This window comes from Hyla sarda, chromosome 2, assembly GCF_029499605.1.
Source record: "Hyla sarda isolate aHylSar1 chromosome 2, aHylSar1.hap1, whole genome shotgun sequence".
Lineage (NCBI taxonomy): Eukaryota > Metazoa > Chordata > Amphibia > Anura > Hylidae > Hyla > Hyla sarda.
This window is the reverse complement of record NC_079190.1, coordinates 289,178,054-289,194,437: the sequence shown is the minus strand read 5'-3', so window position 1 is coordinate 289,194,437 and position 16,384 is coordinate 289,178,054. Positions and strand designations below refer to the sequence as shown.

Sequence of the window (16,384 nt, the reverse complement as noted above, 5' to 3'; positions counted from 1 at the left end):
GATAGATTTGCAGCCCGTAGAAGCCTTTGGAGAAGGGGAAGAAGAGGTAAAAATGCTCTGCTTCAACTTCAGCTGCTTTACCCTCTCTATATATTCACAGTGGCCCAGATCAAACTGTGTGAGAGATTATCCCACAGCAGCCAATCGCAGCTCAGCTAACAAGCTCTGGTAAAGTGAAAGCTGAACTGTGATTGGCTGCTGTGGGAAAAATCACTCCCTTTTTTTCTCAGTTTGATTAAATCTGGGCCAGTGACTGCTCAGTATGGTTGTATGTCTCCATATTTCTGCTTTTGAGGGCATGCCTCAGTTAGGAGAGCAGGATCCCCTCTTCTGTGAACTTCAATAGCAGCTAATCTCTGTCCACTCTGGACCTGAGCCCTTGAAGGATTCACCTGGGTTCACCTCTATTATGGCATCTGTTCTGAATTGATCCATTCATGTAGATGAATGGATTCTAGTAAAAACGTATCACAAACTTGATGCAAATGGAACTCTCTTCCGTTTACATCCATCACCATAGACTTATGTAACATTTTTAACTGGTTATTTTTTCTGATGTATGAATGGATCAGACAAACATAGCAGCAGAGAACACTGAAAATATGTGAACACATCCTTGTTTCAGCAAGTATTTTCCCCAGCAGAATGGAGGCCAGAGTGAAACTCCTGATGCATAAGACAAATGTGTACCAAAATGGGATTTTGAAATTGCTTAAAGGGGTACTCTGCTGAGAAAACCTTTTATTTAAAAAAAAAAAACTGGTGCCAGAAAGTTTACTGATTTGTAAATGACTTCTATTTAACCCCTTAAGGACAAGCCCATTTTCACCTTAAGGACCAGGCCAATTTTATTTTTGCATTTTCATTTTTTCCTTCTAAAATCCATAGCTCTCTTATATTTCCATCTAAAGACCCATATAAGGGCGTGTTTTTTTGTACTTTGTAATGAAACCTCTCATTTTACCATAAAATGTACGGCGAACCCAAAAAAATATATTTTTTTAGGGAATAAATTTTAATGAAAACCACAATTTTGCACATTTTGGAATTTTGGAAGGTTTTGTTTTCACACTGTACACTTTACAGTAGAAATTACGTGTTCTTTATTCTGTGGGTCAATACGATTTAAAATGATACTCATGGCTATATACTTTTATATTTTTGTACCGCCTAAAGGGTAGCTCCCACCATCATGTTTTTTTTGGTTTTTTTTTTTCTGTCCCTGCCTATTGCCCTTCTATCCCTAACACCCTCCCTGCCTTTATTTTTATTTTTTTACTATTTTAAAAATGGCATTTAATCTGCCTGGTAGTGTGCTCACTACCAGACAGACTTCCCCAGCAGGCACCACGTCACTGATGCCTGCTGGGGGGGGCCAACTTCCGCCCTTAGTTCTAACAGGGTGCCTCCAGCTGTTTCACCACTACAACTCCCAGCATGCCCTGACATCTATTGGCTGTCAGGGCATGCTGGGACTTGTAGTGGTAAAACAACTGGAGGCACTCAGGACAGGAGCTTCATGGGGGAAGGAGTGAGCCGGGAGCCGATGCGGGAGGGACGCGTGCGGGGGAGCCTCTTCCTGCTGCTCGGCGAGTAACACCCCCCCCCCCTCCCCGTTCCTTGCAGCAGCGCCAAAATCCCTATAGAAAACCTATCCTGCTCTGGACAGTTTCTGACAGAGGTGTCGGCAGAGCACTGTGGTCAGACAGAAAGGAAATTCAAAAAGAGCTTCCTGTGAAGCATACAGCTACTGAGAAGTACTGAAAGATTAACATTTTTGAATAGAAGTAATTTACAAATGTTTTAAGTTTCTGGTATCAGTTGCGGGCAATCCGATCATCCATTTTAGTGACTGTAGCGCTGCAGATGCCGTGGTCTGTATTGATTACGTCATCTGAGAGGTTAAATGCGATTGCGGATGTTGGCCATTACTGGCGGGTTTATAGTCGACGGAGCTGCCGTGCACTTCACCAGCTTAACTTGCAGTTGTTTCAGGTCTTGGGACTGACAATTGGTGTAATGTAAACTGAACGTGTGTGTGTGTGTGTGTGTGTGTGTGTGTGTGTGTGTGTGTGTGTGTGTTAACCGGTATGCTTTAACCCCTTAAGGGTTTTTCAGTTTTTGCACTTTAGTTTTTTTCCTCATTACCTTTTTAAAAATCATAACCCTTTCATAATCATAACCATTTTGCAGCTAAAATTCCATATTATGGCTTGTTTTTTTCGCCACCAATTCTATTTTGCAGTGACCTTACTCATTTTGCCAAAAAAATCCACGGTGGAAGGGGAAAAATATTTATTGTGCGATAAAATTGAAGAAAAAATTCCATTTTGTAATGTCTGGGGGGCTTCCGTTACTAGGAGCAAAATCCCCCAAATTTATAACCCCAGTATGGCAATACCCCATATGTTGATGTAAAGTGCTCTGCGGGCGCACTAGGAGACAAAGAGCAAAGTAGTTTTTGAGAGAGAATTTGGAAGGCATTGAAGGCCATGTGTGTTTACAAAGCCCCCATGCTGCCAGAACAGTGAAGCCCCCCCCCCACCCACATGTGACCCAATTTTGGAAACTACACCCCACACAGAATGTAATAAAGGGTGCAGTGAGCATTTACACCCCACAGGTTGTCTGACAGATTTTTTTTTTTTTTTTTGAACAGTTGTCCATAAAAATGAAAAATGTAATTTTTCATTTGCACTGCCCACTGTTCCAAAGATGTCAAACGCGAGTGGGTTGTAAATGCTCACTGCACCCCTTATTACGTTCCGTGAGGGGTGCAGATTCCGAAATGGGGTCACGTGTGGGGGGGACCTCTCCTAGGACTGTATCCATCTTTTCCAGCCCACCGGAGCACCTGAAAGCTGAACTAATTTATGCAGGCTAAAGTCAGCAACTGCCGAGCCGGGAAGTTTGTGACGATTAGAATCACTGTAACTTCGCTCATCTCTAAACATGTTAGTGTAAAATGATGATTTAGAATTTTCTCATCCAATTAGCTGCTATTCCTTTGAAACACCTAAAGGGTTAATATGAAAATTGGGTGAACATAAAAATTGTCCCCCATTGTGCCGGCAGTAAAAAAATAAAGATGTACATACCTTCCCCCGGGACCTCCTGTAACCGGCTCCGGTCTCTGCCGCAATCCACTTCCTGGTTGCCGGTGGTCGGATAAATCGGCCCATCACCAGCCGCAGCGCAATCCGACTCGGCCGGCGATAGGCTGAGCGGCAATGTGAAAACGCTTCAGGACACAAAATTCTTCACTACACCGGCACCTGCGGCCGGGGCCAAAAACGTCACACTGCCACTCAGCCTATCGTCGGCCTAGTCGGACTGCGCTGTGGCTGGTGATTGGCTGATTCATCCGGCAACCAGGAAGTGGATTGCGGCGGAGACGGTTACCGGAGGCCCCGGGGGAGCGGAGGAAGGTATGTAAATCTTTATATATTTTTTACTGCTGGCACTATAAGGGACAATTTTTATGGTCTGGAGTTCTCCTTTAACAATACTTTTAGGGGTGAATTTTTCATGGAGTCCATTATGAGGTATTTCTAACATAAAAACCTTCACATTCACTTCAAATTAGGGTTGTGAATCGCCAAGAATTTGGCGATACGATTCGAATCGCGATACCAATGTGGCGATTCGATATATCGCGATACCTTCTAGGTGACGATACATCGCGATATATCCCGATACATCGCCCACCAGGGAGCATTCACAGATCCCTTTAGACGCCGCTGTCAGCTTTGACAGTGGCGATCTAGTAGTCCGACGCGCACTTTTCTCATTTTATCCCGTCCGGGCTGCAAAATAAAAGAAAACACACTTCATCTTACCTGCCAACGAGCCCCCGGAGCTCCGGTACAGGCGTTTGGTCCCCGAGCTGTATTCTTCTTCCTGTTAGCCCGGCACGTCACACGGATCTTCAGCCTATCACCAGCTGAAGCTCCGTGTGAAGTGCCGGGCTAACAGGAAGTAATAAGAATACAGCCCGGGGACCGAACAACTGTACCGGAGCTCCGGGGGCTCGTTGGCAGGTAAGAGGAAGTTTTTCTTTTATTTTGCAGCCCGGACGGGATAAAATGAGATAAGTGCGCGCCGGACTACTCCTTTTAATAGCCAGCCGCGGCGATCGCCGCGTGCTGGCTATTAGCGGCGGCCCCCGGCTACTGAGAACAGCCGGGGGCTGCAGAGTATGGAGCGGGCACGAGTCCGGAGCCCGTTCCATACGCAATGCAGAGCACCGCATGCTGGATATTAGCGGCGGTGATGCATCAGCGGCCCCCGGCTCCGGTCGGAGCCCGCTCCGTACACCCAGAAAGCCGCTGCGTCAGATCCGGCCTGCCCGGCTCCACAAATGTGGAACTTGTATCTCCTGATGCCTGAGACATGCTGTTCCGGGCGTCAGGAGATACAAATTCCACATCCCTAAAAGAATCGATTCAGTATCGCCAAATGAAAAAATCGCGATAATCGTGCGAATTATTATTTTTTTCTTACATCCCTACTTCAAATCATAACTGCTCCCTGAAAAAAATCAGTTTTTAAAATTTTTCCGGAAAAATTGCATAAGTCTGGAGAGGAAAAAATGGCAGAGCTCCTCATGGAACAAGTATCGTTTGATACACAGTGTGTTATCAAGCAAGTGGTGTGCAGTGGGTGTTAGTGAACCACTCACCTTGCTTAGTTGTGTATAAAGACACAACTACAAAAATGCGCTTGGGTGATCATGCAGGTGGTGCAGCCTCCTGGTCCCGGATCTAGGAGTGCTCCTGGCCGGTAGGTACAGTGGTAAATATGAGTAAAAATTTACCAGGTATTCGGCGCAATCCACCAAGGATGGGTCAGAGTTTCTTCAAAGGAATTTTTATTTGCCAAAGAAACTTTGGCAAATAAAAATTCCTTTGAAGAAACTCTGACCCATCCTTGGTGGATTGCGCCGAATACCTGGTAAATTTTTACTCTCATATTTACTCCTGAAAAATTGGAAATTGCTGCTAAACTTTGAAGTCCTCTAATGTCTTTAAAATGTAAAAACATGTCAACTTTATGATGCCAACATAAAGTAGACATATTGTATTTGTGAAGCAATATATAATGTATTTGGTATGACCATTTTCCTTACAAGCAGAGAGTTGCAAAGCTACTAAATGCTAAATTTACAAAATTTTCATGACCCTTTTTTTTTTCACCAAGAAATGATGCAAGTATCGACAAAAAATTACGAAAAAACAATCTCTGAATCAAATTCGTAAATAAAAGCATCCCAGAGTTATTAATGCATAAAGTGACAATGGTCAGATGTGCAAAAAATGCTCTGGTCCTTAACCCCTTAACGATGCTGGACGTAAATGTACGTCCTGGTGAGCTGGTACTTAACGCACCAGGACATATATTACCGTCCTATGCATATCCGTGAGCATTTGAGTGATGCTCTGGTCATGCGCGGCAGGTCCCGGCTGCAGCCAGGGACCCGGCGGTAATGGCGGACATCCGCGATCGTGCAGATGTCCTCCATTAACTCCTCAGATGCCGTGATCAATACAGATCACGGCATCTGCAGCATTGCGGTCACTAAAATGGATGATCGGATCGCCCGCAGCGGCGATCCGATCATCCAGAACAGCAGACTGAGGTCCTCTCACCTGCCTCCGCTGCCTTCCACGGGTCTTCTGCCGCGATCAAGCAGACCAGAGCAGAAGATGACCGATAATACTGATCAGTGCTCTGTCCTATGCATAGCACTGAACAGTATTAGCAATCGAATGATTGCTATAAATAGTCCCCTATGGGACTATTAAAGTGTAAAAATAAGTGAAAAAAAGTGAAAACCCCCTCCCCAATAAAAACGTAAATTGTCCCATTTTCTCTATTTCACCCCCCCCCCCCCAAAAAAAAATAAATGTATATAAATATTTGGTATCGCCGCGTGCGTAAATATATGAATTATTAAAATAAAATAGCTGCATTTTTATAACATTTATTCCCCCAAAAATTTATAAAAAATGTATTTAAAGTTCTATATAAGCAAATATGGTATTAATAAAATAAAGATCACAGTGCCAAAAATTAGCCCTCATACCGCCGCTTATACGGAAAAATGAAAGTTATAGGCCTTCAAAATAGGGGGATTATGTTATCATGGGTATCATTTTAATCGTATTGACCCAAAGAATAAAGAACACATGTCATTTTTACCGTAAATTGTACGGCGTGAAAACGAAACCTTCCAAAATTTGCAAAATTGTGGTTTTCTTTTTAATTTCCCCACACAAATAGTAGTATTTTTTGGTTTGCGCCATACATTTTATGGTTAAGTGAGTGATGGCATTACAACGGACAACAGGTCACGCAAAAAACAAGCCCTCATACTAGTCTGTGGATGAAAATATGATATGTTATATGATATGATTTTTTGAAGGCGAGGAGGAAAAAACGAAAATGTAAAAATAAAATTGTCTGAGTCCTTAAGGCCCAAATTGACCTTAAGGGGTTAAAGGGGTACTCCGGTGGTAAACTTTTTTTTTTATTTTTTTTAAATCAACTGGTGCCAGAAAGTTAAACAGATTTGTAAATCACTTCTATTAAAAAATCTTAATCCTTCTAGTACTTATTAGCTGCTGAATACTACAGAGGAAATTCTTTTCTTTTTTGGAACACAGAGCTCTCTGCTTGCTGACATCATGACCACAGTGCTCTCTGCTGGCATTTCTGTCCATTTTAGGAACTGTCCAGAGCAACATATGTTTGCTATGGGGATTTTCTCCTACTCTGCTGACACATCTGTCCATTTTAGGAACTGCCCAGAGAGCACTGTGGTCATGATGTCAGCAGAGAGCTCTGTGTTCCAAGAAAAGAATTTCCTCTGCATTATTCAGCAGCTAATAAGTACTGAAAGGATTAAGATTTTAATAGAAGTTATTTACAAATCTGCTTAACTGTCTGGCACCAGTTGATTTAAAAAAAAAAAAAATTCACTGGAGTACCCCTTTAAGGTCAAAATGGGCTCCGTCCCCAAGGGGTTAAGGAATAGTGTTCTTACTCCTGTTAGGCTGGGTTCACACTACGATTTGAACTACGGTTCCCGTATACGGCTGGTGGGCGGGGCTTAATCGCGGCGCCCGCACTCAGCCGTATTCGGGAACCGTAGTTAATGTATGTCTAAGCCGACCGGAGTGAACCTCAGCCTCCAGTCAGCTGCTTTTTCGGCCGTATGCGGTTTCCCCCATCTCATTCATATAGAATTAATTTTTTTTCTTCTTCCAAATGTACATGTTAGACCAAACCCAAAATGGTGCCACAAATTAATTTTTGTCCCACAAAACAAGCCTTTTATAAATCTATCAAATTAGTTATTAATAAAAAGTTAAGGCTCTTAGAATGAAACAAAAACACACACTTCTTTGTTAATTAGGCCCAAAATGGGCCCACCATAAAGGAGTTAGTAATGGGAGCGAGGAGGCAGGCTATTAATAATTGTAATTTCCTTTTTGTATGCAGTCTTGTATGTAGTGCTCTCCTCTGCAGTTCAGTAACCGGTGACCTTAAAAGGAAAGCACTCATTTGTTAATGGGGGCTCCATGTAAAGACTTAGGCTGGTTTCACAGGGGAGTAATGTGGCCACATTTTGGCACCCGTATTATCACTGTACGTCCCTGCCTGACCACAGATATGATGACCAGTGGGGATAATGTATGTCCAGATCCACTTTGTTGGAAGTAAAATATAGAAAGCAGATGCTAATGTGAAATTCACATGAACAGTAACTGAACATGGCTTAATACTACTTCTTGTGAAATGGGTAAAGACACTTATTGGGGAGCATTGCGATCTCTCCGTTACCTAGTAAAGCTACCGTAAATAATCCCTTCAGATTCCGAGCACTTGGGAGTCACATGAGATTGATTTGTTTTTAGACCAAATTCAGATCTGATGTTGTTGTGATGGGGACTATGAAACTATTGCAAGTTTAGAATTTGAAATAAGGATTGTTCCTGTGGGATGAATACGTTAGAGCTTTTGAATGTTCTTTGTTTTTCACAATTGTTCTTGGCAGCAATGCAAATTAGCCATGTGTCCAACTCTAAAGCGCCAAAGCCCCTCCCTCCATCTTCTATTATTCCTTATGTGCAGGGGATGGGTTGGGTGTGGCTGGTTCAGAAAGGCAGAATTTAAAGTTTTAAGTAATGGGCTCCCCTCCCTCTTTCTACCTCGTGTCCCCGGAGCACAGATCCTGTCATTCATTCCCTGCCAGCACTCAACACCAGACAGCTAGCTCTTGGCTGCACTTCAGATGGGTGTACAGCTGGGACCTGTTACACTTCGGCTGTTTGCCCTTCCAGTTATAAATAGCTCTTACCGCCAGCCTTAATCAGAGCAGTCCCAGAGGTAATAAGCAGGTTAATTACTGTGGGAACACTGGCAATCAATGTATTCGCCCTCCATCGCTCCCTACACAACCCTTCACAACATTTTGCAATGCTGCAGTAGTCATATGAAGGATTATCACAGGTTCTTAGAAAGTCTGCAAAATACAAAGGGATTGCATGCCAAAACTTACAAGTTGGGGAAACTTACTGGTGAAGGCTGTGTGAATGTGTGTTGGGATGAAACGTATATAGATTTTTTCAGAAACTTTCTTCATGAATTCACTAGTGTGTAAATGTTTGCTTTACAGCCTGGCAGTCCCATGGATCAAATGGGAAAGATGAGACCGCAGCCATATGGCTCTAATAACCCATACAGCCAACAGCCTGGTCCTCAACAAGGGCATTCTGGTTATCCAGTACAGCCTTATTCTTCTCAAACGCCACAGAGATACCCAATGGCCATGCAGGGTCGACCTCAAGGAACAATGAGTATGCAGTATGGACAACAGGTACTTTTTTAAGTAAAAATAAAATAAAAATAATAATAATCTCAGTGTATGTGCGCTTGAGACCTTATTCTGGTAGGTGTATTGTAACTGTATTTACCAGTCCATTTTCCTAATGTAAACTGGAACTTCTTTAGTTGTTCTACATTTAATTTATCAGGGGATTCAAATGGAATAAGTGTGAACCGCTAATGGTCTTATGGTTCTGGCCAAGCCTTATCTGGTAATAGGTAGTGTCCAAAAAGCTTTAGTAGGTAAAAAATTAGCAGGACTCATTTTGCAGATCTGAATGCATCATTTTTGTGCATAGCTTGCAGTGCTAGTATTACCCTCCTAATTCAAAGGAATCTGTCACTTACCAGGTTTATACTTTGCTATGTGAGGGCAGCATAAACCACTTTCTCCAGTGCTGTATCTCACAACCACTATTTACAATGTCTCATGCTTGACCGCGGAACGTCTAACTTTGCAGTATAAGGGAGTCCCTTAAAGTGATCGGCACAGTGGCTATGCATGCACAGTGCTGCTCTGTTCACCTGAGGTTTTTTGCATTATGATTTTTTTTTCTCTATTGTTTCCAATTTGGCATAAATTAGTCTTAATCGCCAATTAAAAAATGTGGTGTGCAAAATTTTTTATTTTTTTCAGGCATTTGGTTCAGGCAATTCTCATGTGGTAATTAAAAAAAAAAAAATTTGGAAAAAAGCAGGATGATTTACACTTACTATATAATAGGTTAATATAGATTTGTAAAAAATGAGTGGCAATTATTATTTTTTGACACTTTAATAGTCTGGCAGCCGGAGAAGCCTAGGTAAACCCTAGGGCTGCTGTGGTTACAGGTAAGCCCCCTGTGAAGTGATTGTGGTGATCTGACAGACTGTTTTAACAGCCTTTTAGAGATCACTGACAACTTGACCAGCTTGCATCTAGAGGTTTAATAGCCGTCCGTGGTAATTACTGCACACCGGCTATTAGTGGTAGCCTCTGGTTACTGGGCAGTAACAAGTAGAGTAGGCTCCGCCCACTTGATACATTCTTATTGGTGCCATGACATGCACATACATGTACGTCATGGGGTGTTAAGGGGGTAATTGTAGGGTAACTACTTTAATTTGCCTCTTTTTATATTAAACACATTTTTAGATTTGCTTGTTCCGATAAAATGTAACACCACTGAGGAAAGTCTTGCACATGGTAGTCCAGAAGAGACAGTTTAAACTTAATGGTCCTGATTTATCAATCTGTCTAATATGAAAACAGGAGAGATTTGTTCAGAGCAGCCAATCGCAGCTAAACCTCACTGGTAAAGTTAAAGCTGTGATTGGTTGTTTTAAACTTCTGCTAGTTGATACTATTTAACGTTGTCATGCACCATTAGCTACATGCAGAACTTTATTTTTCTGTGCTGTTGGGATTACTGATCTGCATCAACACTGTACCCTTACGTAGGGCTGCATATTCAGCTGACAAATACACTTTTGTGATTGGCTATGCTTTTTATGTAGGAGTCATATCTGACTAGGAAATACTCACAAAGACAGCAAGTTGGTAATTCTAAGTGTTTCTCTGTTTCCTATAGTCGCTATAAGGGCCAATTCCGGCAGTGGACAATCTGCCGTGAAAAAAGTTCTGGCTGCACTTTAAATCAGTGCCTATGACGCACGTTATCAGTCTGAGCTAGACCATACACGGTATTGCATGCCCAAGCGGATTGCGTTGAAAGAATGAACATTTTCAGAATCCCATTGGAGGCAGCTGTTCTTGAATTATTCAGCTGGATTCTGTCTGGAAATTCCAACGTGTGAATGAGCCCTAACTAGTGCATTAACATCTAAGCGATAAGACATGTAGAAGCACCAATGTTGTCTTGACAGTTCATGGAAAACTTCCTAGATTTGCTTCTTTTTATTTATTCTTTCCCTGTTTCTATTTCCAGATGACGTCCTATGCGCAACAAGGCCCTGGATCCTATTCTCAGCAGACCCAGTCACCATACTATAACCAGCAGAGCCTCCACCCTCCACAGCAGCAAACTACACCGCCACAAACCCAGTATTCTCAGCAACAGTCAGCTCCTCAGTCCTACACACAACAGACTTCCTCTTCTCAGCCTCCTTCTAGCCAGCCTGTTCAGCCCACCTTCCCTCAACAGCAACAATCGCCATCTCCATCACCCTATACACAACAGCAGCAGGGCCCCCCAACAAGTTCACAAAGCCAGTCACCATACACCCAGCAAGCTCCACAGTATCCCACCTCACAGCAGCAAGGCTCATCCTATTCCACATCTGGAGCACAGCAGGGGAGTACCTACTCTCAGCAACGCTTCCCTCCACCACAGGTATGGCAGAACTCTTGTTTTGTCTTGGTTATTGTGTTTCTCTCTCTCTCTCTCGCATCTCATTTTAATATTTTATTTAGCAGGAGCTCTCTCAGGATTCCTTTACTTCCCAGGCCTCATCTACCCCTTCTCTGGGTTCCAGCAAAGGACAGGAGGATCTCAGCTTGGGCATGCAACCACGGCCCTCTAGCCTTCCGGTGAGTTTTCTTTATTAAATCAATAAGTGGACTAAAAGAGGAACATTTTTTTTTTTTTTGTAAATGTGTTTTTTTTTTTTTTTTGTTTTTTTTTTTTTTAATAGACAAGATTTTTATTCAACATTTTGTGCAAGATGTTTGTCTGCATTTAATTTATGGGAACTTAAATCTGTTCAACTTATTTCAGTGTTTTTGAGTTTGAGTTATTTGACTTTTTCAAGAAGCAGCATGCATTGCAGGTGTAGTTTGTGAGGGCTTTGGGCTTTTTCTATAGTACCAGACTGGTGCATTTTATTTAACCCACTTGAGTATTCATGATTTTTATTTTATTTTTCCTCCTCCTCTTCTAATAATCATAACACTTTCAATTTTCTACCTAATGACCCATGAGTGCTTGTTTTTGTACTTGGGGGGGAGATTTATCACACATTGGGGGAGGTTTATCAGAACCTGTGCCGACGCAAAGTTGACTAGTTGCCCATAGCAATCAGATCTCCTCTTCAATTTTTAAAAAGGCCTCTGATAAATAAAATGGGCAATCTGGTTGCTATGTGCAACTGGTCAACTTTTCCCCTGTACAAGTTTTGATTCCCCCCCCCCCCCCCCCCAAATTATCAATATACTATTTAGGTCCTTACGCTTACGACTGTACCCTATTTTCCAGTTTTATTTTGTTTTACTAGTTTTTTTTTTCTCTTCCGTATGAGGATCTATAAAGTAGTTTTTATTTTTATTTTTGAGCCGTGATTGCAGGGTTTTTTATTTTTTATATAACCAGTACCGTGTTTTCCGGCGTATAAGATGATTTTTAAACCTGGTAAAATGTTCTCAAAAGTTGGGGGTCATTTTATATGCCTGGTGCTGCAGTCGTCTGGGACGCTCGTGGTATGGATTATCCATACCCCGGGAGTCCCGGCCGAGATTAATTTCCCCTGTCACATTCGGGACATCCCTGTGTCCTGAAAGATCTTTTTGGGACAAAAGAATGTCCCGGTTACCTTTCTGCGGCCCCGCGTTAACTTTAAAAATGCATAGAAACAGCGGAGCAGCGAGTACACGTGCACATGGTAAGTTACCAGTGGCATGTGCTCTGAGGTGAGGCAGTACAAAGACATACAGCCTCCAGCCATACTGTGTATGGCTGAAGGCTGTATGTCTGTGGGGGGCCACTGCCAACCTAATGTGAGGGAACAATGGTAAGGTACCGTACATCGCGGCAGAGGGGTAGTCTTTTATACGGCGAGTATATACCACACTCTATTTTAACTGTAAAAATTGGGGGTCATCTGATATGCCAGAAAATAGCAAGCACACAGCCATCACGCCCTCCTCCAATAGAGCCCCAGTGTTCATGAACGCCGCAGTGCCAGCCTGGAGATGGTGGGGAATGGGGCTCCAGCGGCCAGACCCCCAGCGGTCAGACATGTTATCCCCTTTTGTATAGGGTACAACATGTCTAGGGGTGGATCAGTCATGTCCGGCATTAGCCATGGGTCTCGGCTGCTGATAGCCGTTGGGACCATCACGCTACGATGCACGCTCAGCTACTTTAAAATGTTAAAAGGGTAATTAAGAAAAAAAAAGAATTTTAATTTAAAATATATATTTTTAACAGAACGTATAGTAGTCTACAGTAACGTTAGTAAGAAAATTATATATTTGCTTTTTGTGAAATGTTAATTCATCTTAACAGGATCTCTCTGGTTCAATTGATGACCTCCCAATGGGTGCTGAGGGTGCTCTAAGTCCAGGTGTCAGCACTTCTGGGATCTCCAGCAGTCAGGGCGAACAGAGCAATCCAGCTCAGTCACCTTTTTCACCCCATACATCACCCCATTTGCCTGGGATCAGGGGGCCTTCACCCTCCCCAGTTGGCTCTCCAGCCAGTGTGGCTCCTTCTCGTTCTGGTCCCCTGTCACCAACATCTGTACCAGGTAAGTGCATTAACCCCTTTCCTTTTTGTCGATTTTTCATTTTTGCACTATTGATTTTTCCTCCTCACCTTCTAAAAATCATAACCCTTTCAATTTTCCACCTAAAAATCCATGAGAAGGCTTGTTCTTTGTGCCAACAATTTTACTTAGTAATAAAATTAATAATGTTACCACAAAATCTACGGCGAAACCAAAAAATAATAATTTGTGGGGGCAAAATTGGGAAAAAAAGCAATTTTTTTTATTTTTAGTGGCTTCTGTTTCTATGCAGTACAGGTTTTTGGTAAAAATTGCAACTTATATTTATTCTGTAAGTCCACACGGTCCCAAGGATACCCAATTTTATATAGGTTTGATTTTAATTTACTACAAAAAAAACTAAATGCACCAAAATTGTTAACCAAACACTAAGGTAGGTCCAAGTACTGACACTGTACTATCCTTACTGACTAATTGTAGACACCATGTAATGTGACCTCCTATTATTAAATACCCCAAAGAAAGAAGCAATTGGAGTCACTTTATCATGTAATATAATATTTATTGATATACATTAAAAATAAAAGTTAAGGGGGGGGGGGGGGCGGGGTATATGACTAACAAAAGTGCATGCTATGTAGATAGGAGCATTATGGAACAACATTTGTGCAACAATTAATCATAATGTAATAGTACAGTGAAAGTGCCATATGCATAAAGTGCCTTAAACATGAGAAAACTACATCAGTGCAATAACATGATACATATCAATACCCACAAAAGAAAGATGCAGAGCAGGGATGGCACCACTCCTACGCACATTTCGGCACACTGACCTTCGTCCGGGACTCCTGGATGAATGTCAGCGTGCCGAAACGCACGTAGTAGTGGCGCCATCCCGGTCTCTGCTCAGCAGGGATCCTCCTCGTGTCCTGCAGACTGTTCGGGATGCCATGATTTAACAGTGGCGGTCCCGAACAGTCCATTTGCGGAAAGGGGTTATGATCCATGTTTTTCCCCATTGTTTGTCCCGTTATTCTAGGATTCTGTGTTGTGCGTTTGGTTTACTGAAGCTTTAGTGGTTAGTGTTGTCAAGACTGTTCTTCTGACTTTTTTTTTTCTTTTCCCCTCCCCGCAGGAACACAAATGCCACCACGTCCTCCTAGTGGGCAGTCGGATGGTTTAATTCACCCTACCATGAACCAGGCTAGTCTTGCGCAAGAGAGAGGTGAGATGTGATAATTTTTAGTTAAGTAATTCAAGTCTTGTACTGTACTATGCTGATTTTTATTTTTTTCCCACTCATTCAAAATATAATGTATCCTTGTAAACTGACATTAAAAGTGACTGTTTCAGTAGGTAACTTTAGTATCTGCCTCCCATAGGGTACATGCAGAGGAATACTCAAATACCTCAGTATGGATCTCCACAGCCTGGTCAAGCACTTTCTCCACGCCAATCATCTGGAGGCCAGATGCATCCCGGAATGGGACCCTATCAACAGAACTCTATGAGTAGTTACGGACCTCAGGGAGGACAATATGGTCCCCAAGGTGTGTTCTTTTGATGCAGATAGAAAACCCTTGCGAAGTCTATGTACTGTTGTGTTTTTTATTTTCTTTTTTTGTGTTGCTGTCTAATGAAAAAAACAAATGTTCAATGCATACTAGTAATAACTTGTCTTTTCCTCTTCCCAGGGGGATACCCCAGGCAGCCGAATTATAATACCATGGCAAATGCAGGATATTCAGGCAGTGGCATGGCTCCTCTTGTTGCAGGTGGGCAGATGCATGGTCAAGGAGGCATGCCACAGTATGGAGGACGTATGGCTCATTCAGCAATGGGCAATAGACCGTACGGTCCAAATATGGGGAACATGCCACCACAAGTTGGAAGTGGGATGTGTCCACCTCCTGGTATGAATCGTAAAGCACAAGAAGCTGCTGGATTGCATGGCACTGCCAACTCCATACCGAGCAGGTAAAAATTCGAGCCCCCCTTTTCCTTCTCCATTTGAGTTTTTGTTTACTGATTATATATATATATATAATATATATATATATATATTTATAATATTATTATTATTATATTATTATTATTATATTATTATAATATTATTATAATATTATTATAATATTATTATTATTATAATATTATTATAATATTATTATTATAATATTATTATTATAATATTATTATTATAATATTATTATTATAATATTATTATTATAATATTTTTTTTAAATGTACAAACTCTTCCTTTTCAGGTCACCTGGGTACCCAAACATGAATCAAGCTGGGATGATGGGAGCTGGACCTCCGTATGGTCAAGGAATGAACAGCATGGCTGCCATGATGAATACACAGGGACCTCCCTATATGGGAGGTGGCATGGCCAACAACTCAGGTGGGCTTTAACATTTTGATAGTACTTTTTGTTTTTTCAGTTTATGGTGTTGCTTTTATGATCAACTATATCATTTTCATTTTATTTTTATTTTTTTCATTTTTGTTTTCACAGGCATGGCTGGGAGTCCAGAACTTATGGGTCTCTCTGATGTTAAACTGACCCCAACTCCCAAGATGAATAATAAAGCAGATGGAACACCCAAAGCAGAGCCCAAGTCAAAGGTACTTTGAAAGTGTAATTAGTATAAAAAATTTTTTCTCTATTGGCTCCATTGGGGGTGACACAGAACCTTGGGTATATGCTGCTGTCTCTAGGAGGCTTGACACTATGGTAACCAAAAAGTCGGCTCCACCCAGCAGGATATACCCGCCTCCATGCCACTGAGCAATTCAGTTTTTGCTTAGTGTCTTAAGGAGGTGGACACTGGTCTGGTGATATCCAGACCGGGTCTCATATTTTATTTTTTAGGATTAGGAACCTTTGTTTCTCGGCCCATCCAATGGACGGCTTTGGTACGTCCCAAGGTTCTGTGTCCCCCAATGGAACCGATAGAGAAAAGGAGATTTTTTTTATACTCTCTGTAAAATCTTTCTCGAAGGATCCATTGGGGGACACAGCTCCCGCCCTTTTCTGGAGTTCCTT

General features: G+C 42.0%; 1 protein-coding gene across 3 annotated transcripts in view; it reads left to right on the top strand.

Moving 5' to 3' along the window:
- ARID1A (AT-rich interaction domain 1A) overlaps positions 1 to 16,384 on the top strand; it is a 103,513-nt gene that overhangs the window by 74,640 nt on the left and 12,489 nt on the right. For 2 of the 3 annotated variants that reach the window (XM_056557415.1, XM_056557413.1), the window contains exons 2-10: positions 8,681 to 8,881; positions 10,818 to 11,222; positions 11,303 to 11,419; positions 13,113 to 13,353; positions 14,471 to 14,560; positions 14,718 to 14,885; positions 15,030 to 15,312; positions 15,600 to 15,739; positions 15,854 to 15,963. In XM_056557415.1, the coding sequence (XP_056413390.1) occupies positions 8,693 to 8,881; positions 10,818 to 11,222; positions 11,303 to 11,419; positions 13,113 to 13,353; positions 14,471 to 14,560; positions 14,718 to 14,885; positions 15,030 to 15,312; positions 15,600 to 15,739; positions 15,854 to 15,963 (1,743 nt within the window). In that variant the 5' untranslated portion in view covers positions 8,681 to 8,692. The remainder of the gene's footprint in view (positions 1 to 8,680; positions 8,882 to 10,817; positions 11,223 to 11,302; positions 11,420 to 13,112; positions 13,354 to 14,470; positions 14,561 to 14,717; positions 14,886 to 15,029; positions 15,313 to 15,599; positions 15,740 to 15,853; positions 15,964 to 16,384) is intronic. The other variant, XM_056557414.1, reaches the window with a different exon arrangement.